Source organism: Aquarana catesbeiana, linkage group LG02 (assembly GCF_042186555.1).
Source record: "Aquarana catesbeiana isolate 2022-GZ linkage group LG02, ASM4218655v1, whole genome shotgun sequence".
In the NCBI taxonomy this organism is placed as follows: Eukaryota; Metazoa; Chordata; class Amphibia; order Anura; family Ranidae; genus Aquarana; species Aquarana catesbeiana.
Window position 1 is genome coordinate 419,706,514 of NC_133325.1, and position 22,042 is coordinate 419,728,555.

Consider the following 22,042-nt stretch of genomic DNA (forward strand, 5'->3'; position numbering starts at 1 on the left):
GAGTGGGAGGGAATGCCCCCCCCCCCACCGTCTTCCATGTTTTTCTCTGGCTCTCCTGTCCCAACAGGGAACCCGAGAATGCAGCCGGTGACCATAGAGCTGATCAGAGACCAGAGTGGCTCCAAACATCTCTATGGCCTAAGAAACCGGAAGCTACGAGCATTTCATGACTTAGATTTCGCCGGATGTAAACAGCGCCATTGGGAAATTGGGAAAGCATTTTATCACACCGATTTTGGTGTGGTCAGATGCTTTGAGGGCAGAGGAGAGAATTTTTTCAAAAAAAAAAAAGGAGTACCTGTCACTACCTATTGCTATCATAGGCGATATTTACATTCCCTGAGATAACAATAAAAAGGATTTAAAAAAAAAAAAAAAAAAAATATATATATATATATATATATATATATATATATATATATATATATATATATATATATATATATATATATATATATATATATATATATATATATATATATATATATATATATATATATATAAAAGAAACAGTTTAAAAATAAGATAAAAAAGCAAAAAAATAACAAAAAAAAAAAAATAAAGCACCCCTGTCCCCCCCTGCTCTCGCGCAAAGGTGAACGCAAGCGTCAGTCTGGCCTTCAAAACTGTAATAGGTAGTGAGGAGTGAAATCAAAAATGTATGCCCTTAGAAATCCTGAAGGCTGTGCTTGGATTTCGGGGCCCCGTACGCGGCTAGGCTCCCAAAAAGTCCCACACATGTGGTAAACGCAAATACTCAGGAGAAGCAGCTAAAATGTATGTTGGGGTGCAATTCCACATATGCCCATGGCCTGTGTGAGCAATATATCATTTAGTGACAACTTTTTGTAATTTTTTTTTTTGTTTTTTTTTGTTATTATTCAATCACTTGGGACAAAAAAAATGAATATTCACTGGGCTCAACATGCCTTTTAGCAATTTCCTTGGGGTGTCTACTTTCCAAAATGGGGGCATTTGGGGGGTTTGTACTGCCCTGCCATTTTAGCACCTCAAGAAATGACATAGGCAGTCAAACTAAAAGCTGTGTAAATTCCAGAAAATGTACCCTAGTTTGTAGACGCTATAACTTTTGCGCCAACCAATATACACTTATTGACATTTTTTTTTTACCAAAGAAATGTGGCCGAATACATTTTGGCCTAAATGTATGACTAAAATTGAGTTTATTGGATTTTTTTTTTATAACAAAAAGTAGAAAATATTTTTTTTTTTTTTTTTCAAAATTTTCAGTCTTTTTCCGTTTATAGCGCAAAAAAATAAAAACTGCAGGAGGTGATCAAATACCATCAAAAGAAATCTCTATTTGTGGGAAGAAAAGGACGCAAATTTCGTTTGGGTACAGCATTGCATGACCGCGCAATTAGCAGTTAAAGCGACGCAGTGCCAAATTGTAAAAAGTGCTCTGGTCAGGAAGGGGGTAAATCCTTCCGGGGATGAAGTGGTTAAGCGTAAAAACAATATAATTAAATTCAGCGCTGACTAATATATGGACATAGCAAAGTAAATGCAAGCAGGCACTAAGGTCAATTCAAAAAATACCTCAAGAGCATAATAATATAGAAAGAGTGCTGCGCAAATAAAAGTCCTTAAATAAACATAAAAAGTATAAAAGATGTAGTGGCAGGATAAGAGGACAGGAACCACCAGTGACAATATACAGGCTGAGATAAATATCAGGATGGTGACTAATATCCCTCCACCGGGCTTGGATGGCCCCTCACCTCAGATATTCGACCTGAAACAGGTCACACCGCTTGTATAAATGGATGGATCAATCTGTATAATTGGTAATTACTCCTTCACCTCCTTCACCTCCCAGCAAGAACTGATAAATGCCAACCCATTGGGAAGAATCTCAATGTCTTCAGATCCATACTCGATGCCGGCCAGAAGCTGGCAGTTTGGAAGCTCGACGGGTTCTATGTCTCTGACCAGGTTGATACGATCGGTGAAATGCACAATCCTTTCTCCTAGAAAGGCCAGGAAGACCCCAAATCACACTCTTTGGGGTCTTCCTGGCCTTTCTAGGAGAAAGGATTGTGCATTTCACCGATCGTATCAACCTGGTCAGAGACATAGAACCCGTCGAGCTTCCAAGCTGCCAGCTTCTGGCCGGCATCGAGTATGGATCTGAAGACATTGAGATTCTTCCCAATGGGTTGGCATTTATCAGTTCTTGCTGGGAGGTGAAGGAGTAATTACCAATTATACAGATTGATCCATCCATTTATACAAGCGGTGTGACCTGTTTCAGGTCGAATATCTGAGGTGAGGGGCCATCCAAGCCCGGTGGAGGGATATATTAGTCACCATCCTGATATTTATCTCAGCCTGTATATTGTCACTGGTGGATCCTGTCCTCTTATCCTGCCACTACATCTTTTATACTTTTTATGTTTATTTAAGGACTTTTATTTGCGCAGCACTCTTTCTATATTATTATGAAGTGGTTAAGACCTTGCCTCACATTGGTCCTTGTTGCTGACTACCACATAACCTATCTTTTCAAAGACAGAGCACAAACCCCACTCTACAAGTTACCTCATCCCAGACTTCCCTAATGGGTCTGGGATGCTTTACAGGGACACAAAATCCATCACTTCCCCCCCTGTCAGAACGGAGCTTTGCAGATCAGTTTCTGCAGTGAGTAATCGCAGCAGAAGCTGCACATGTGCGCCACCTGTAGGCGGAAGTGCAGAATCTTATTTATACGCAATTCTGCACAGAAGGGCCGCCCTGTAGCAGTATATCTGTTATGGAGCAGTCAGTAAGTGGTCAAACATTGATGCATTGCGTATCACCCTGCTGATATAGGCAGAGGACTATAGAGCTCTTGCAGCTGCAAAGATCTTTCCACTACTCGCTGTTTGAGGACTTCTATGTGCAGACTAGAAACACCCTGAAAGGTCCTGGGCCCTACCTGAGGCTGTGCCTTTTTAAGAAGAGATTCACAAATGGGTGCTCTGTGCCCAGTGTGGATGCTGGATTGATCCAGGTTAACAAAGATACCACTAGATGGGTCAAAGGCATCTACCTACCTCATACAGTGCCTTCTGTCTGTGTATTATTAAAAGCATCCCCAGACACATTAGGGAAGTATGGGATGAGGTAACTTGTAGAGTGGGATTCGTGCTCCGTTTTCGAAAAAATAGGTTATGTGGTAGTCAGCAACAAGGACCAATGTGAGGCAAGGTCTTAAAATTTTGTTTGGGAGCCATGTCGCACGACCGCGCAATTGTCAAAGTGACGCAGTGCCGAATCGCAAAAAGTGCTCTGGTCTTTGGGCAGCCAAATGGTCCGGGGCTTAAGTGGTTAAAGAGGATTTGAAGTTAAAATTTAAAAAAATTGCAAACAGGTAGGGTCTTTATTGCAGGAGAGACATGCAATGTCTCTTTTGAAGTAAAATGCATTTAACTGCCTGTTCGCAATCCCCTGCAGAATGTACACTGAGCTGCGCATGTGCCTGTGTGTTAGGTTGAATGCACTCCTGTGCGTGCGCATGGCTGATGTCATCCCACGCCGGCCAATCAAGCAGCCAAAGACTGGCACCTGGAAATTCTGGCAAGGGACTTTGTGGGTGTCACTGTTGAAACTAGGGTAAGTATTTTTTACATTTTTTGTTCAGCTTTGAGAGTCTTTCTTGTACTAAGTATCAGGCAGTGTTTAATACTTTTCAGGTCTATCAAATGTTATGTCTATTTTGGGACTGGCATGGCTTTGACGGGTTGTGTTGAGCCTTAGGGCTTGTGATAATGATCCATTAAGGTTACACTTGCTGTATTGCCAACAAATGCTTTGAATAGCACTTGACAATACTGCCAGTTATGTAGACAGATACAGAGAGGGCTCAGATGGACTAGTTACCGTTCAATACATGGTCTTAAAGAGGAGGGTCCGCTTACCCCTGCAAAAATGAATAGCCAGCAGCTACACATACTGCAGCTGCTGACTTTTAATAATAGGACACTTACCTGCCCTGAAGTCCAGCAATGTCGGCACCGCAGCTGATGTTTCTGCCTGTATGTGCCCTTCTGCCGACGTATATCGGCGTGAGCCGGTCGGCAAGCGGTTATAGAGTAACTACACTTTCATTGTGAAAAAAAAAAACATTCCTCTCTGGGTGATCTATGTACAAGTATTTTAACAATCTTTGCTGCAGATACCTAACTTTTGTTATTCTGAAGAAATCCCTCTGCATTTGTCTGTGTCCATGTGGGATAGCGAGTCGAATGGCAGTGGTTTCATAATCAATCAGCTGTGCACCTGCAGTGCTTTAATGAGGAAAGCTGTGATTTCCTATTGGAAGTATGTTACCAAAAACAACATTTTTGTTGCAGGGGATGCCTGAAGTCTGCCTTGCATCTTAGTGCAGACTTCTGGGAAAATCAGTGAGCCATACAAGCAGGAAATGACATATCTGGAGGGCGTTCTGTACACATTCTGTTTACAGAACACCGCCAGGTAGCCATATTGCACTGCATTTTCAGAGAATTACAGAGCTGCAGATTGAAGGGGAAAGGTCATTTTTAAGAACATTCAATTACAATACGACTTGTGTTGCAATTGTACACGCTATATATATATATATATATATATATATATATATATATATATATATAGATATATATATATATATATATAGATATATATATATATATATATATATATATATATATATATATATATATATATATATACACATATACACACATATATATATATATATATATATCTATATCTATAGATATAGATATATATATATATATATATAGAAGATTAAAATGCTTAATATTTCTAGGGGCAACTGGAAGAGGCTGTATTACATACCATACTCCCTTCTCTGCCTGGTTTTAGCATTGTCATCTTCTCCCCAATGCTACAGGCAGTGGTTCAGCATGATCGTCATACAGGGTTATGAATTCTGCATTATATGTTGAGGAGCTTGCCACAGAACAACTGCCACTGGCAGCAGCACTGGACCAGCCACATGGATGGAGGAAGTCTGCTGAAGCCAAGAATGGGGTAAGTATTACTTATTCCTGTACCCCCTAGGCAAACATTTAATGCTTGCAGTGTTGGGGCAAAGGTATTTTTTACAACCTAGAGTTCAGATTTGAAGTGTATGTCAGAGCACTTGAATAAAATACAAAACACATGCAAATCCCTGATTTTACTTACAATACAAGTCTTTCGAGAAGTAACAAAACATCTTCACACTCAGTGGTAAGGTAAGGTCTTGCACTTGCAAAACTTCTCAGAGCAGTTTCATAAACATCTGCACAATGCATGAGACTTTCTGATGCTGTATTATCTTCAGTGTGTTGTAGTAACATCTAAAGGAAAAAAAAAAGCAATTGTAATGAAACGTATTTAATTTTGAAGTGTCTATTCAGCCTAATATCATCCTGGACGCTAGAGTTACACGATTAATTGTTAAAGCAGAGTTCCACCCCAAAAAGGACGGGAGACCGCACACAGGAACAGAGCTGAGGGTGTCAATCACAAGTTGTGTGCTTCCCCTATCACCTTTTTACCTCTTGGTGTCAGGAAAACCTGCCAGATGTGAAGCAGATAGAGGAACAAGGCAGCCAACAGAAAAGAAACTTAGTACTCTGACTTGAGACAAATATACATTATAGAGGAATATGCTTTGCTCATGTTTCATGTCTGAGGTTTACAACCACTTGCCACTGGGCGATGTCGCTTGACATTGAGTCGTTATACCCGGATTATCATCCCGGTATTTTTTTTTATAGCCAGCGGAGAGCTTTTACAAGTGGTGGGAGGGGGTCCCACCAGGGAATCCGGGGATTCCAGCTGGCGGTTCCTCTGGCTGACCATGGATGGAGCAGATCGGGACTGAGTATTTCATCACTTCTGGCTTTGTCAGAGGTAAACAAAACTATTATGGGGCGTACACACGGTCGGACTTTTCGTCTACAAAAGTCCAACGGACGCCGACGGACTAAATCTGGCTGGTAATCCGATCGCGTGTGGGCTTCTCCGGACTTTCAGCAGACTTTTTCAGCCTCAAATCCGACGGACTTTAGATTTGAAACATGCTTCAAATCTTTACGTCGTAACTACGACGGACCCCGAAATCCGCTCGTCTGTGTGCTAGTCCGACGGATAAAAACCCACGCTAGGGCAGCTATTGGCTACTGGCTATGAACTTCCTTATTTTAGTCCGGTGTACGTCATCACGTACGAATTCGTCGGACTTTTGTGTGGTCGTGTGTATGCAAGTCCGTTCGTTAGAAAGTCTGCTGCAAGTCCGCCGAAAGTCCGCAGGAAGTCTGTCGGACCGGCTGTCGGACTTTTGTAGATGAAAAGTCCGACCGTGTGTACGCCCCATTAGTGGTTTTTTAAAAAGCGATCTTGGTATGAGCCGAAGCTTTTAAGGGCAGAGGAGACATCTGGGATCTAATAGAATAGTATAGGAGGACCTAACACTAACTATTGTTAGGGCAGCTTACATTCCTTGTGATAATAAAAGTGATACAAAAAAAAAAAAAGTTAACCACTTCCAGACCAGGCCTTTTTGGGCACTTTTTATTAACCACTTAAGGACCGAGCCTCTGAGATTTGCTGTTTCCAAGTTAAAAAGTTTTTTCCTAGAAAAATTACTTAGAACCCCCAAACATTAGAAGACAATTTTTTCTAACACCCTAGAGAATAAAATGGCGGTTGTTGCAATATTTTGTCACGCCGTATTTGTGCAGCGGTCTTACAAGCGCACTTTTTTTTTTTTAAAAAATATATATTTTTTTTAATTCAAAAAAGTGTAAGACAATAGTAAAGTTAGCCCAATTTTTTTTTTTTTTATATTGTGTAAGAATGTTGCGCCGAGTAAATTGATACCCAACATGTCTCGCTTCAAAATTGCGCCTGCTCGTGGAATGGCGACAAACTTTCACCCTTAAAAATCTCCATAGGCGACGTTTAAAAAAAAAAAAAATTCTACAGGTTGCATGTTTTGAGTTACAGAGGAGGTCTAGGGCCAGAATTATTGCTCTCACTCTACTGATCGCGGTGACACCTCACATGTGTGGTTTGAACACAGGTTTCATATGAAGGCGCTACTTACGGCTGCGTTCGCTTCTGCAGACGAGCTGGTCGAGACGTGGCGCGTTGAAAATTTTCTTCTTATTTATTTTACCTTTTATTTTTACACAATTTTTTTTTTTTTTTTTAAATTGTGTCACTTTTATTCCTATTACAAGGAATGTAAACATCCCTTGTAATAGAAAAAAAACATGACAGGACCTCTTAAATATGAGATCTGAGGTCAAAAAGACCTCAGATCTCATATTTACACTAAAATGCAATAAAAAAAAAAAAAATAAATAAAAAATTGTCAATTTAAGAAAAAAAAAAAATAAATAATGGTCCTTTAAGAGCTATGGGCGGAAGTGACGCTTCCGCCCTGCAATGGGTATGGAGACAGGTGGGGGCCATCTGCCCCTCACTTGTCTCCATACTCAGGAAGGAGAAGCATCCGATCGCCTCCAACGCTACCGACGGCTCTGGTAAGTGGTGGAGGGCAGCGGAGAGCGACGGGAGGGGTGACCCCCCTATCTCCCGCCGGCGATAAAAGTGATCTTACGGTGAATCCGCCGCAAAGACCACTATTATTCGGAAACTGGACCGCCCGCTGAAGAAGAGGATACCGGGATTATGGCAGCTAGCTGCTGTCATAACAATGATATTCATCTTCAAAGTTAGGTTGTATATCGGCGTTCAGCGGTCCGGAAGTGGTTAACATGTAACAATCAGCATTTTCTGCTAGAAGAATTACTTAGAACCCCAAAGACAAGAAATAAATATATATATATTGCAACTAACGATTATTTTCATAATCGATTAGTTGGCCGATTGTTTCGATTAATCGGATAATAATTTTTTTTTACAAAGTGTGGTGTAAAAATTAATTTTAAGAAAGTTCTATTTTCTAATCGTTAGTAGCGTCAAATCGATGTTTTAATTTTCCCATCACTGTGGGTGAAAACTAAGGAGCAGAATAGAAAATTTCTTGGTCAAAGGAATTTTCGTACAGTGTACAGTATAATATAGAGCGCCCCTATAGCAAGGTTTAAAAAGAAAAATAAATAATTTTTCCTTTAGAACCACTCACTTCCTGCCCAGGACTACATGTCCCACAAGGCATTGCTCCTCACACATTCACAAGTTCTCAGGCACTTACTGACATGTATGGACAGTGTACTGAGCTGTATTTCCTTATATGTAAACAAATAATGCATTCTGTATGCAGGCCAACTAATCGGCTGACAGATTATGAAAATAGTTGACAACTACTTTCATAATCGATTAGTTGTTGATTGTTTTGATAGATAGATATATCTCTATCTATCCACAGATGCCCAGAGAATAAATTGGTGTATTTGTCAATTTTTTCAGCTGTTTTTCAAATGCAATTTTTTTTGTAAGAAAATTAACTTTTGTGAAACGTGATCGAAAAGAGAAAAAAAAAAAAAAATTAATAATACATAAAACACGTTTTGTAAAATATATATAAAAAAAATTATTTAATGCATTTTGCTATATATAAATATTTGTACTTTAGTACATATTGTAGGATACATAAGATAAATAAAACATGATTATATGAATAAGAGTAGATAATTGTACAGACTCATAACAATCAAGATATTACTGAAATGAGGTAGGGAAAAGGAACGGCCATACAAAATTTGCATAAATTAATACATATCGGTTGTTAGCTCTACGCGTTTCAAGGCCTTATAGCCTATCATCAGGAGAAAAACCTTGATAATTATCCATGGATAAAAGAAACAATAAAGTTTAGATATTCTAAAGAAAATCAAAGGGCCAACCCAGGACATGAGAGAACCCCCCATGAGCTCAATTAGCCCACACAGTAGTGGTACTGCTACGAAGTTCCGAGACCAGCCAAAAGGGCCCCAACTGGGAGCTGAGGGAACGCGATGCGGCAAGCAAAGCCAAACACGGGCAAAACCCCATGTGGGAATGAGTGTATGGGATAGTGGTGTTGAGTGAGATAACCACATGTGTGGGAGACCTCTGATAAAAGGAGTAACAAAAAAACAGCAATAATGGAGTGAAAAACAGTGATGAGCGTCAAAAAAAAAAGGAGGATGTTACGCTAAGTAAATAGATACCAAACATATCACTTTAAAAATGCACATGCCTGTGCAAAGGTGACAAACCATGTAAATTTTACTATCCATAAGCGACGCTTTCGAATTACTGCCCATAGGCGTTCACGGCAATATCTCACATGTGTGGGACGATCGTTGTTTGCATGCAGGACCGACATACATGGTCACCTTTGTGCGCGGTGACAGGGGCACTTTACATTATATTATATTTATTTCTACTTTGTTGCTTTCATTTTAAACCACTTAAGCCTCGGACCATTTGGCTGCCCAAAGACCAGAGCACTTTTGGCAATTCGGCACTGCGTCATTTTAACTGACAATTGCGTGGTCGCGCGATGTGGCTCCCAAACAAAATTGACGTCCTTTTTTCCCCACAAATAGAGCTTTCTTTTGATGGTATTTGATCACCTGCGGTTTTTATTTTTTGCGCTATAAGCAAAAAAAAAAAAAAAAAAAAAAAAGTGACAAAAAATAGTGACAATTTTGAAAAAAAAAAAAATGCATTATTTTTTTACTGTTTGCTATAATAAATATCCCCAAAAAATACATAAACATTTTTTCCTCAGTTTAAGCTGATACATATTCTACAAATACGTAAAAAAAAGAAAATAATAATAAAAGAAAAAAAAAAAAAAATCGCAATAAGAGTTTATTGATTGGTGTGCGCAAAAGTTATAGTGTCTACAAAATAGGGGATAGTTTTATGGCATTTTTATTAATATTTTTTTTTGTTTACTAGTAATGGCGGCGATCAGCAATTTTTATTGTGATTGCGACATTATGGCAGACAGATCGGACACTTTTGGCACGATTTTGGGACCATTCAAATTTATACAGCGATCAGTGCAATTAAAAATGAATTGATTACTGTGTAAATGTGACCGGCAGTAAAGGGGTTAACCACTAGGTGGCGCTGTAGGGGTTAAGTGTGTCCTAGGGAGTGATTCTAACTGTGGGGGGATGGGCTGTGTGTGACATGACACTGATCACATAGTGTCCTGTCACTAGGCAGAACAGGGAAATGCTTGTTTACATCAGCATTTCCCCGTTCTTCCTCTCCGTGAGACGATCGTGTGTATCCCCGCAGGCATCAGGTCCGCGGGACCCGCGATGACACTCTGAGGTCGCGGTGGGCGGGCGGGCGGGCGCACCAACCGCTTCTAAAAGGGCAACTTACAGGTACGTTAATCTGCCTGTACATGAGCCGGTCAGCAAGTGGTTAAACACTTTTATTGCTGTCAAAAGGAACGTAAACACCCTCGTGACAGAAATAAGCATGTGACAGGTACTCTTTATGGAGAGATCTGAGGTCTAAGACACCCAAATCTCTTCTTTACCTTTAAAAGCATTCAAAACACCAAGATCGGTGTTTTCAAATGCTTTTCATTTTTAAAAATGGCACTGTTGACATCCAGGTAAACCAGAGGTGATGTCAGGTCATCACTTCCAGGTTACCATAGCTGCAAGCCAGTCCGGGCTTTGTTTGGCTCTCCGATCAGCCGGTGAGGACAGGTATGCCCAAGAAAGCCGCGGAAGGCCATGTGGGGAGGTGGACATCCCTCTCCGCTGCTTGTAAAAGCAATTCAACAGCTAGTTATCCAGGATTTCTTATACAAGAGAGCCGACCACTGGCTCTAAGTGGGGTGTCAATATTTGCAGCGTTGACCCTTCTTTTTCAAGACCGCTGCAATTCACCCTGGCATCCTGTCAGTCAACTTCTGGGCCACATCCCGACTGATGGCAGGCCATTCAAACATAATCAATGCTTGGAGTTTGTCAGAATTAGTGGGGCTTTTTTGTTCACCTGCCTCTTGAGGATGGACCACAAGTTCTTAATGAGAACAAAATCTGGGGAGTTTCCTGGCCATGGACCCAAAATTTTGATGTTTTGTTTCCCCAAGCCACTTAGTTATCATATTTGCCTTATGACAAGGTGCTCCATCATGCTGGAAAAGGCATGGTTCGTCATTAAACGGTTCTTGGATGGTTTGGAGAAGTTGCTCTCGGAGGATGTTTTTGTACCATTCTTTATTCATGACTGTGTTCTTAGGCAATATTGTGAGTGAGCCCACTCCCTTGGCTGAGAAGCAATCCCACATATGGTCTCAGGATGCTTTACTGTTGGCATGACCCATGACTGATGGTAGCGCTTACCTTTTCTTCTCCGGAACAAGGTTTTTACCGGATGCCCCAATCAGAAAGGGGATTCAGAGAAAATTACTTTACCCTAGTCCTCAGCAGTCCAATCCCTGCACCCTTTGCAGAATATCAGTCTGTCCCTGATGTTTTTCCTGGAGAGAAGTTGCTTTTTGACACCAGGCCATCAAAGGACTTCGCCTCACTATACGTGCAGATGTACTCACACCTGCAAAAGCTCTGCACTGGTGGTGCCCCGATCCCGCGGCTGAATAAACTGTAGGAGACGGTCCTGGCGCTTGCTGGACTTTCTTGGGCGCCCTGAAGCCTTCTTCACAAATGCAGTGGAAATGTTTTTTATGGGATTAAGTTCATTTTCATGGCAAATAGGGACTTTGCAATTGATTGCACTTATTTTGATCGCTCTACATAACATTTTGGAATATATGCAAATTTCCATCATAAAAACGCAGGCAGGAGACTTTGTGAAAATTAAATATTTGTGTCACTCAAAACTTTTGGCCACGGCTGTACACTAAAATGAAGTCCGTAGAGTGTCAGTGACTGCTCTTAGGCCTGGTTCACACTAGTGTGATGCCAGACATTGCATATTATTCGCACCGCATTGCTGTGCAGATCACATGCGATGTCTGTGCGATGCAATTTCAGCCATACAAATTATATGGCTTAAATTGCATTTGCACCAAAATGGTGCAGGACCCTTTTTTTGGTCCGAAGTGGAATCAGATTGCATGGGAGTTCATACCTATGCAATCAGATTCCTGCAAAATTTCACAGTTAGCACTGCGATCCGATCTGGGGGTGTCATTAACCTTACACTGACACCCGCAGAGGTTTGCAGAACTCAGTGTGAACCACTGTGCGATTCAGGAACCCGCACTGGATTTGCAGGGTTCTCGCATCACACTAGTGTGAACCGGGCCTTAAAGTGATTGTAAAGGTTTTTTGTTTTTTTTTTCATAAAAAGCATGTTATAAAACTTACCTCCTCTGTGCAAAGGTTTTGCACACAGCGGCCCCGATCTGCCTCTTCTGGGGCCCCCTGGCGGCGCTCCTGGCTCTTCCTCCGCATTGAGTGCCCCTATGGACAGCCGCATTCCATTGGGACACTCGTGCGGGTGCACTCCAGAGTCCTGCCGCTGCGTCCATTGACACTGGATTTGATTGACAGCAGAGGGAGCCAGTAACTATCAATCCAATGAGGAGCCGAGACAGCATACATCGGGTTCAGGTAAGTAAAAGGGGGGCTCTGCTGCAGTACAGGAGGTTTTTCACCTCAATGCATAGAATGCAATAAAGTGGATGTAAACCTGATTCATGAAATTTGAGCTGGGCACATATATCTGCAGTGTTTTCTTATCTCTCTCCAAAGCACCGAGTCCGGTGGCTTTCTCCTGCTCTGTAGCTTGGTTATCAGCCTGATAACTTCTGACAAGTCCTCCAACACAGGAGATAAAAGCAGCTTGAAATTTGTGTTGTGTGAGGTCGCTATTAGGGATGAGCTTCGAGTTGTGAAAAACCGTCTCTTGTCATTTACATTTTTGACAGTTTTTTTGTGAAATGGTAGGGGTACGTCCAGATTCCGATAAGCCCCCCGCCCGCAGACCCGCACAATCACCAGGCAAGGGTTGTGGGAATGAGGCCCTTGTCCCCATCAACATGGGGACAAGGTGTTTTGGGGGCTACTCAAAGCACCCTCCCAATGTTGAGGGCATGTGGCCTGGTACGGTTCAGGAGGGGGGGGGGGGCGCTCTCGTCCCCCCCCTCATTTCCTGCGGCCTGCCAGGTTGCGTGCTCGGATAAGGGTCTGGTATGGATTTTTGGGGGGACCCCACGCCATTTTTAAAAAAAATTTTGGCCGGGGTTCCCCTGAATATCCATACCAGACCTGAAGGGCCTGGTATGGAATTTAGGGGGACCACCCACGTCATTTTTTTTTTTTTTAATTTTGGTTCGGGGTTCCCCTGTGGGGAATTCCCATGCCGTTTTTATCAATGAACTTCTATGTGTATTGTCGGACCGGCAATTCCTTAATAGCCGCGAGTAGTTTTAAATGACTTTTTTTCCTTTGAAATGTCATTTTTTGGACAGACTGTTCTAAACACAGGAAACATGCGCCCCTTTACAGGCATACTATAGACACCCCCCAGGTATGAAATTTAAAGGAATATTACACTTTTATTGTTTCACTTTAAGCATTATTAAAATCACTGCTCCCGAAAAAAAGGCTGTTTTGAAAACTTTTTTTTTTGCATTGATCCATGTCCCCTGGGGCGGGACCCAGGTCCCCAAACACTTTTTATGACAATAACTTGCATATAAGCCTTTAAAATTAGCACTTGCTCATTACTCATGTTCGTGCCCCATAGACTTTAAATGTGTTCGCGTGTTCGAACGAATTTTTTGCCTGTTCGCAAGTTCTGGTGCGAACCGAACAGGGGGGGTGTTCGGCTCATCCCTAGTTGCTATAAATAGATTAGCACAGAGCTGCCCCATTCACAGAACAGCTCTGAGAGTCTTTGGCTATGTGGAGTGGGGGTGTGTACCTTTACTCCAATCAGCTGTCTTGGCTGTATGCAAAGATTCCACTTCCAGCCCTGAACAGGAAGAGAAAATCTTTAACAGGAGGTAAGAATACTAAAGAATATAGAAAGGGAAAGACAGCAGATATGCATGTAAAACTTATGTAGGAAGATTTTCATCTCTGTGTATCATCTGAGGCTGTTCACTTCACTGGGTATATGTGAGGGTTTACATCCAACTTATACAATTCCTTTAAGAACAAGTGTACCACCATAGGAAAAAAAGCTTACTGTGAATTTTCAAACAGGTGTGAATTCAACAGTGGATTTTGTATATAGCATCTAAATCTTAGAAATTCTAAATACTACACCTGTCCTAAAAAAACAAAAGAAAGACACGTCAGCTAGAAGCACTGGACTATGACCAACTGCAGCTCCTGCTACAAACAATATAGGGGTTGTGATATGCCAAGGCTTTATTAGTGTTTTGATACATAAGTAAATGCTAAGTACAACAAACCGGTAAATTATCGCTAGCCAGAGGTTCACACATTAACAGGAAAACTATCACATTCAGGATTTTACACAACCAGCTAAAAGGAACTTCGTGAACACAGAGACCCCTTTCACACTGGGGCGGTTTGCAGGCGGTATTGCGCTAAAAATACCGCCTGCAAACCGCCCCTAAACAGCCTCCGCTGTTTGTTCAGTGTGAAAGCCCGAGGGCTTTCACACTGAAGCGGTGCGCTGGCAGGACGGTGAAAAAAGTCCTGCAAACCGCTTCTTTGGAGCGGTGAATTCACCGCTCCTAAACCGCTCCTGCCCATTGAAATCAATGGGACAGCGCGGCTATAGCCGCGCTGTACGAGGGATTTTAACCCTTTTTCGGCCGCCAGCGGGGGTTAAAACCGCACCGCTAGCAGCCGAATACCGCTGCTAGAACGACGGTACAGCAGCGCTAAAAACAGCGCTGTGTACCGCCGACGCCCCCACCGCCCCAGTGTGAAAGGGGCCAGAGTGCAGAACGTAATTCACAAACATCATGGAACTCTGAATGACCCTCTAATTTTCACAAAGGGGGATACATTCCTTAGTTCACAATTCTGAAACTGTTTCTTGCAGACTAAATTATGTCCAGATGTGTTTTACCTGTACATTTTAGACGTCCCCGCCGGGAGAAGACAGTGATTATCACTAGCGACTATAGCAGCCGCTTGTGATAATGGAAAGCAAATCCAGCAGGCTGGTTGTACCCAAGTTCATTGATAAACTTAGTACATTCAGCATGTCCATTAACTGTTTGAATTGCTGTTGGTTCCTGCTGAACTGGCTGAGATTCGAACCGTGTATGGCCGGCCTTACACATCCCAGGAGGCTGAGGAAGCCGGGACATACAGCAGCTGGTGGGCATCATGGAGGGCTGGCTGCCTGATACTAGAAAAATCAGCCTCTTGCAATCCCAGTTTGGAAACGCTCCTCCTTTTCACAGTGATACTATACTGCACTCTACTACTTTCTCCACTCACTAGACCTCAAACTAGTATCACTTCTCTCCAAGGAGCAAGCAGGTGACCCAAGTAAACTACAAGCTGAACCAATAAGTGGGCAGTGATCTTCATAGTTATGCAGTGCAAGCTTGTGTGTGAATCACAAGACTGGCTAGACAGACCTATAAATTGACTGGAAAGTAAAACAGAAAATGTGGGAATATTTAAACCATCTATTTATCCGTTTAGCTTAAAGAACAGAGAGCAAGTGGATAACATGCTGAGAGGAAGAAGTTTCAGAATTGAGTAAACACAAACCAGCTTTCCATAGAAGAAACCTAGTAAGGAAGATGCCTGTACATCAAACCTAGTGTAGCCGATACAATTGAGACACTTCCCCTTTATCCTAGGCAATGTTTCTACAATAGACTTTCCACATCAGATCTGCAAACTGTAAGTTAAAGTGGAGTTCCACCCACTTTTACAACTCTTCAGCATCCCTCACTAAACTGTGCGCTGTAAACGAATTGGATATTTAAAAAAAAAAATTCTCAGCACCTACTGTATATCTGCTGTATTCATTTTTCACTTCCTCCTCCCTGGCCCATCGCATAATTTCCTGTTTGCAATGCCTTCTGGGAAGGGGCGGCAACTTCCTCTGACACTGCCGTTGCTATGGAAACCTGACCTGAAACCTATTACACTGCTTGTGCTGCACTGAGCAAGTGCGAGATCTGCAAGGATGAGATCCAGGAAGAAATACAGTCTGGCTTCAGATGCCCACACTTAAGATGGCCACGGCCTGCTGTAAGTTTATAAAATAACAAACTACTACTATAAACTAACAAAACAGACCTTAGTTTACAGACTAACTTTACTAGAATACATTAAGCTTGTGTATTATAGGGGTATTTTTATTTAAAAAGTATGATTTCGGCCGGAACACCACTTTAAGTGGTTCTAAAGTGATTTTTTAACTTAAGGCCCCTTTCAGACCTACAGAGACCGTTCGTCCGTTTTTCATCCATCCGTTGACTGATGAAAAATGGACATGAATAGCATCCCTATGAAAAAACAGATGATAAAGGATGATCATTCATTTGCATCCGTTTTCATCAACTTCCGTTTTTTTGAACAGATGAAAGCCCTATTTTCCATCCGTCAAAAAAAAAAAAAAAACGGAACAGACGAGAAACATGTTAGCAGAAGACATGCGATCCCCTGACCTCTGTTTTTAAACCCCCCCCCCCTAATCAGGGGCCAACCAGCCGCCGTCGTAATACTGCGGCAGATTGGCTCTCCTGGGCAAATATTGTCGTAGCTGTACGCCGGACGCTTTAAGAACACTATGTCGATGTCCATCGGGCACCCGCGACCGCTCCTGAGAGAAACAGATCGGAGATCTGCCAAAGTAAACAGACATATCTTCGTTTTGATGGGGGAGAGGAGACAGATCTGCTGTTCATACTGGTTATGAGCAGCAACATGTCTCCTTCTCCAGGCACCCCCATCCCCCACAGTTAGAAACACTTCCTAGGACATATTTAACCCCCTGATCGCCTCCTAGTGTTAACCCCTTCCCTGCCAGTGACATTTACACAGTAATCAGTACATTTTTATAGCACTGATCGCTGTATAATTGTAAATGGTTTCAAAAGTTCACTATAATGTCGCAGTCCCGATAAAAATTGCGGATCGCTGCCATTACTAGTAAAAAAATAAAAAAAAAAATAAAAATGCCATAAATCTATCCCCTATTTTGTAGACGCTATAACTTTTGCACCACCCAATCAATATTTTTTTTTTTTTCTTTTTACCAAAAATTTGTAGAATACATATCGGCCTAAGCGGAGGAAAAAAAAATTTTTTTTTGATAAAAAATGTGGATCATTATTGCAAAAAAGGAAAAGATAGTGTTTTTGTTTTGTTTTTTCAAAATTGTAGCTCTTTTGCTTGTAGTGCAAAAAATAAACGCAGAGGCGATCAAATACCACCAAAAGAAAGCTCTATTTGTGGCAAAAAAGAGACGTAAAAATCCGATCTGCCCAAAAAAAAAAAAAAAAAAAAAAAAAAAAATCGCAGATCACTGCCATTACTAGGTAAAAAAAATAAAAATTAATAATAAAAGTGCCATAAATATTTCCCCTATTTTGCGGGTTTTTTAGCAAAAATATCTAGAATACATACCGGCCTAAACTTTTTTTAAAATATTTTTTATAGCAAAAAAGTTAACATTGATTTTTTTTGTTTATAGAGCACAAAATAAAAACTGCAGAGGTGATCAAATACCACCAAAATAAAACTATTTGGGGGGGCGTAAATTTTGTTTGGGTACAGCGTCGCACCACTGCGCAATTGTTAAATATTGCCGGGGGGGGGGGAGCTATGAAGAAATCAGCGTGGGGATCGGACCCACCCATGCAAAAATAATCGTAAAAAACAGCGTGCCCCCCCCCCCCCCGCTCCCAAATCCATACCAGACCCTTATCAGGTCAGGAAAGGGAGGGGACAAGCAAGTGCCCCCCGCCCCCAACCATACCAGGCCGCATGCCCTCAACATGGGGGATGGGTGCTTTGGGGGGGGGGGGGGGGGGGGGGGAGCACAAAGGCCTCTTCCCGACAACCCTAGCAGGTGGCTGTCGGGGTCTGTGGGCTTATCGTAATCTGGAAGCCCCCTTTCACTAGATCCCGCCGTCCCTATGTGAATGGGTATCGGGTACATCATACCCCTACCCATTCACCCCAAAAAGCAGTGAATTGTAAGGAAAAAAAAAAACAAAAAAAAAAGTCCTTCATTAAAATAATTGCTCTGAGCTGTCTTCTTCCTCACTGCAGGTTACCCGCTAAAAACAAAAAAAGCCACCCTTCTCCTGAGGCTGTCTTCCTCCGTTGTGTTGCTCCTTGCTGTCTGACATATTTTATATAGCCATGGGGCGTGGCCAACCAATGCCGTCACAAGGGGCAGGCTCTCCAGGTGCCGTCATCAAGTGGCTATATAAGATGTCACACAGCAGGGGACAACACAACGAAGGTAGACAGCCTCAGAAGAGCGGCTTTTTTTGTTTTAGCCGGTAAGCAATGGCAAGGAAGAAGACAGCGACGGCAAGGAAGAAGACAGTTTAGAGCTTCTTTTTAAATATAGGATTTGTCAAAACCCCACGCGTTTGGGGTGAATGAGTAGGGGTACGATGTATCCAATACCCATTCACATGGGAGGGGGGGGGGGTCGGGATCTGAGGGCCCCTTTGCTTTCAGATTTCAATAAGGCAAGGGTTGTCGGGAAGTGGCACTTGTCCCCATCAACATGGGGGCAAGGTGCTTTGGGGTGGGGGTGCAGATCAAAGCAACCCCCCTATGTTGAGTGAATGCAGCCTGGTATCTTTGGGGGGGGCCTCGCTCATCATTCCCTCCCTTTTCTGACCTGCCGGGCTGCATGCTCGAGTAAGGGTCTGGTATGGATTTTGGGGGGGACCCCAGGCCATTGTTTTTTAAATTTTGGCGTGGAGGGGGGTCCACTCCGCCGGCAATTTTTTTTTTTTTTTTTTTAACATTAAGCTGTCGGCTCGTCGGTTGTTAAGGACACGGCAGCCAGTTTCCCGGCCACTCCTTAGCAACCAGCTATATACAGCGTTTGAAGTTCAGTCACTTTTTTTGTTTTTAAAACTGAGGAAAAACAGATGAATACTTCATCCGTTTTGACGTGACTGAACTGATGAAATGAGCGGTCCGTATGTGAGAAAGGGGCCTAAAGCATACCCTGCGCGTTTTCTACCCCCCACCCCTAAACACTTACTGGTCTCCGCTGATCAAACCAAGGCTGTACCTGGCTGCAGGTCCCGTCCCTTCACTTATCTTCACTGCCTGGGAGCTACTGGCTCCTGTCTGCCAAATCCTGTGAGGCGGGAGCAGGGGCATGGCTGAGCGATGCCAGGTGTTTCTATGGATGCACAAAGCCCAGCTCTGGAGCACATGTCGCAGAGGTGCCCCCAAGATGCAGAGATCACCAGCAGAGGAACACTAAAAAGGGGTGGTAAGGGATCGCTATGTACAACATCGTTGCACAGAACAGGCAAGTAAAAACCTAGATTATTTTCATTAAAAAAAAAAACAAAAGAAATACGACCATTAGGTCATCTCTCATCTCTCCGTTTTGACGTGACTGAACTGATGAAATGAGCGGTCCGTATGTGAGAAAGGGGCCTAAAGCATACCCTGCGCGTTTTCTACCCCCCACCCCTAAACACTTACTGGTCTCCGCTGATCAAACCAAGGCTGTACCTGGCTGCAGGTCCCGTCCCTTCACTTATCTTCACTGCCTGGGAGCTACTGGCTCCTGTCTGCCAAATCCTGTGAGGCGGGAGCAGGGGCATGGCTGAGCGATGCCAGGTGTTTCTATGGATGCACAAAGCCCAGCTCTGGAGCACATGTCGCAGAGGTGCCCCCAAGATGCAGAGATCACCAGCAGAGGAACACTAAAAAGGGGTGGTAAGGGATCGCTATGTACAACATCGTTGCACAGAACAGGCAAGTAAAAACCTAGATTATTTTCATTAAAAAAAAAAACAAAAGAAATACGACCATTAGGTCATCTCTCTGCTGTTAGCATTTTACTGGTCAACACATTCACATGCAGCAGATCTGTTTGGCTCCCAGTGATGCCCATCTACTCCCATTATGAGTGTTGCTATATAGTGAACTAGTACAGCTACCAAGGTCGTGGTGGGTTCGAACAACGAGAGACAGCATTGCTTTCTTATACAGTGAGGGAAAAGGGTATTTGATCCCCTGCTGATTTTGTAAGTTTGCCCACTGAAAAGATGGCCAGTCTATAATTTTAATGGTAGGTTTTTTTTTAAACAGTGAGAGACAGAACAAAAATATCCAGAAAAACATATTTCACAAAAGTTATAAATTGACTTGCATTTTAATGAGTGAAATAAGTATTTGATCCCCTATCAATTAGCAAGATTTCTGGCTCCCAGGTGTCTTCTTCTATACAGGTAACAAGCTGAGATTAGGAACACGCTCTTAAAGGGAGTGCTCCTAATCTCAGCTTGTTACCTGTATAAAAGAAGAAGTACACAGAAACAATCAGATTCCAATCTCTCCACCATGGCCAAGACCAAAGTGCTTGCTGTCCAAGGATGTCAGGGACAAAAATGTAGGACATACACAAGGCTGGAATGGGTTACAAGACCACCGCCAAGCAGCTTGGTGAGAGGGTGACAAAAGTTGGTGCAATTATTCGCAAATTGAAGAAACACCTTTCAATCTCCCTCGGTCTGGGGCTCCATGCAACATCTCACCTCGTGGAATTTCAATGATCATGAGAACGGTGAGAAATCAGCCTAGAACTACACGGGAGAATCTGGTTAATGATCTCAAGGCAGCTAGGACCATAGTCACCAAGAAAACAATTGATAACACTACGCTGTGAAGGACTGAAATCCTGCAGCGCCCGCAAGGTTCCCCTGCTCAAGAAAGCACATGTAGTGACTGAAGTGTGCTAATGAACATCTGAATAATTCAGGGGAGAACTGGGTGAAAGTGTTGTGGTCAAATTGAGACCAAAGCATCAACTCAACTCGTCGTGTTTGGAGAAAAACGAATGCTGCCTATGAGCCCAAGAACACTATCCCCACCGTCAAACGTGGAGGTGAAAACATTATGCTTTGCAGTGTTTCCTGCGAAGGGGACAGGACAACTTCATCGCATCAAAGGGACGGGGCCATATACAGTCAAATCTTGGGTGAGAACCTCCTTCCCTCAGCCAGGGCATTGAAAATGGGTAGTGGATGGGTATTCCAGCCTGACAATGATCCAAAACACATGGTCAAGGGAACAAAGGAGTGAGTGGCTCAAGAAGTAGCACATTAACCACTTCAGCCCCAGAAGAATTTACCCCCTTCCTGACCAGATCACTTTTTGCGATTCGCCACTGCGTCGCTTTAACTGACAATTTTGCGGTTGTGCGATGATGTACCCAAACAAAATTTACGTCTTTTTTTGCCACAAATAGAGCTTTCTTTTGGTGGTATTTGATCGCCTCTGCGGTTTTTATTTTTTGCGCTATAAGTAAAAGAAGATTGACAATTTTGGAAAAAAAAAAAAAAAAAAAAAAAAAAAAAAAAAAAACACAATATCTTTTACTTTTTGCTATAATAAAAATCCCACATTTTTAATCAACAAAATGTTTTCCTCAATTTAGACCGATATATATTCTTCTACATATTTTTGTTAAAAAAAAAAAAAAAAATTCGTAATAAGCATATATTGATTGGTTTGTGCAAAAGTTATAGCATCTACAAAATAGGGGATAGATTTATGGCATTTTTATTATTTTTTTTACTAGTAATAGCAATTTCTGTCAGGACTGTGACATTATGGTGGACACATCGGACACTTGAAACCATTGACAATTATACAGCGATCAGTGCTATAAAAATGCACCGATTACTATGTAAATGTCATTGGCAGGGAAGGGGTTAACACTAGGGGGCGATCAAGTGGTTAACCGAGTTCCCTGTGTGTGTTTCTAACTGTGGAGGAATGGGGCTGTCTAGGAGAGAGATCCGTGTTCATACATAGTATGAACACACAATCTCTTTCCTCTCCCCTGAAAGAACTGGAAACTGTGTTTACACACACACAGATCCTGGTTCTCGCTCTGTCACGAGCGATCGCGGGGGGGGGGG

At 42.4% G+C, this 22,042-nt stretch overlaps 1 protein-coding gene across 1 annotated transcript in view; it reads right to left on the bottom strand.

The window, feature by feature from the left end:
• Positions 1 to 22,042, bottom strand: part of RLF (RLF zinc finger) — a 95,231-nt gene that overhangs the window by 68,019 nt on the left and 5,170 nt on the right. The window contains exon 2 of the mRNA XM_073615455.1: positions 5,200 to 5,354. Coding sequence (XP_073471556.1) covers positions 5,200 to 5,354 — 155 coding nt within the window. The remainder of the gene's footprint in view (positions 1 to 5,199; positions 5,355 to 22,042) is intronic.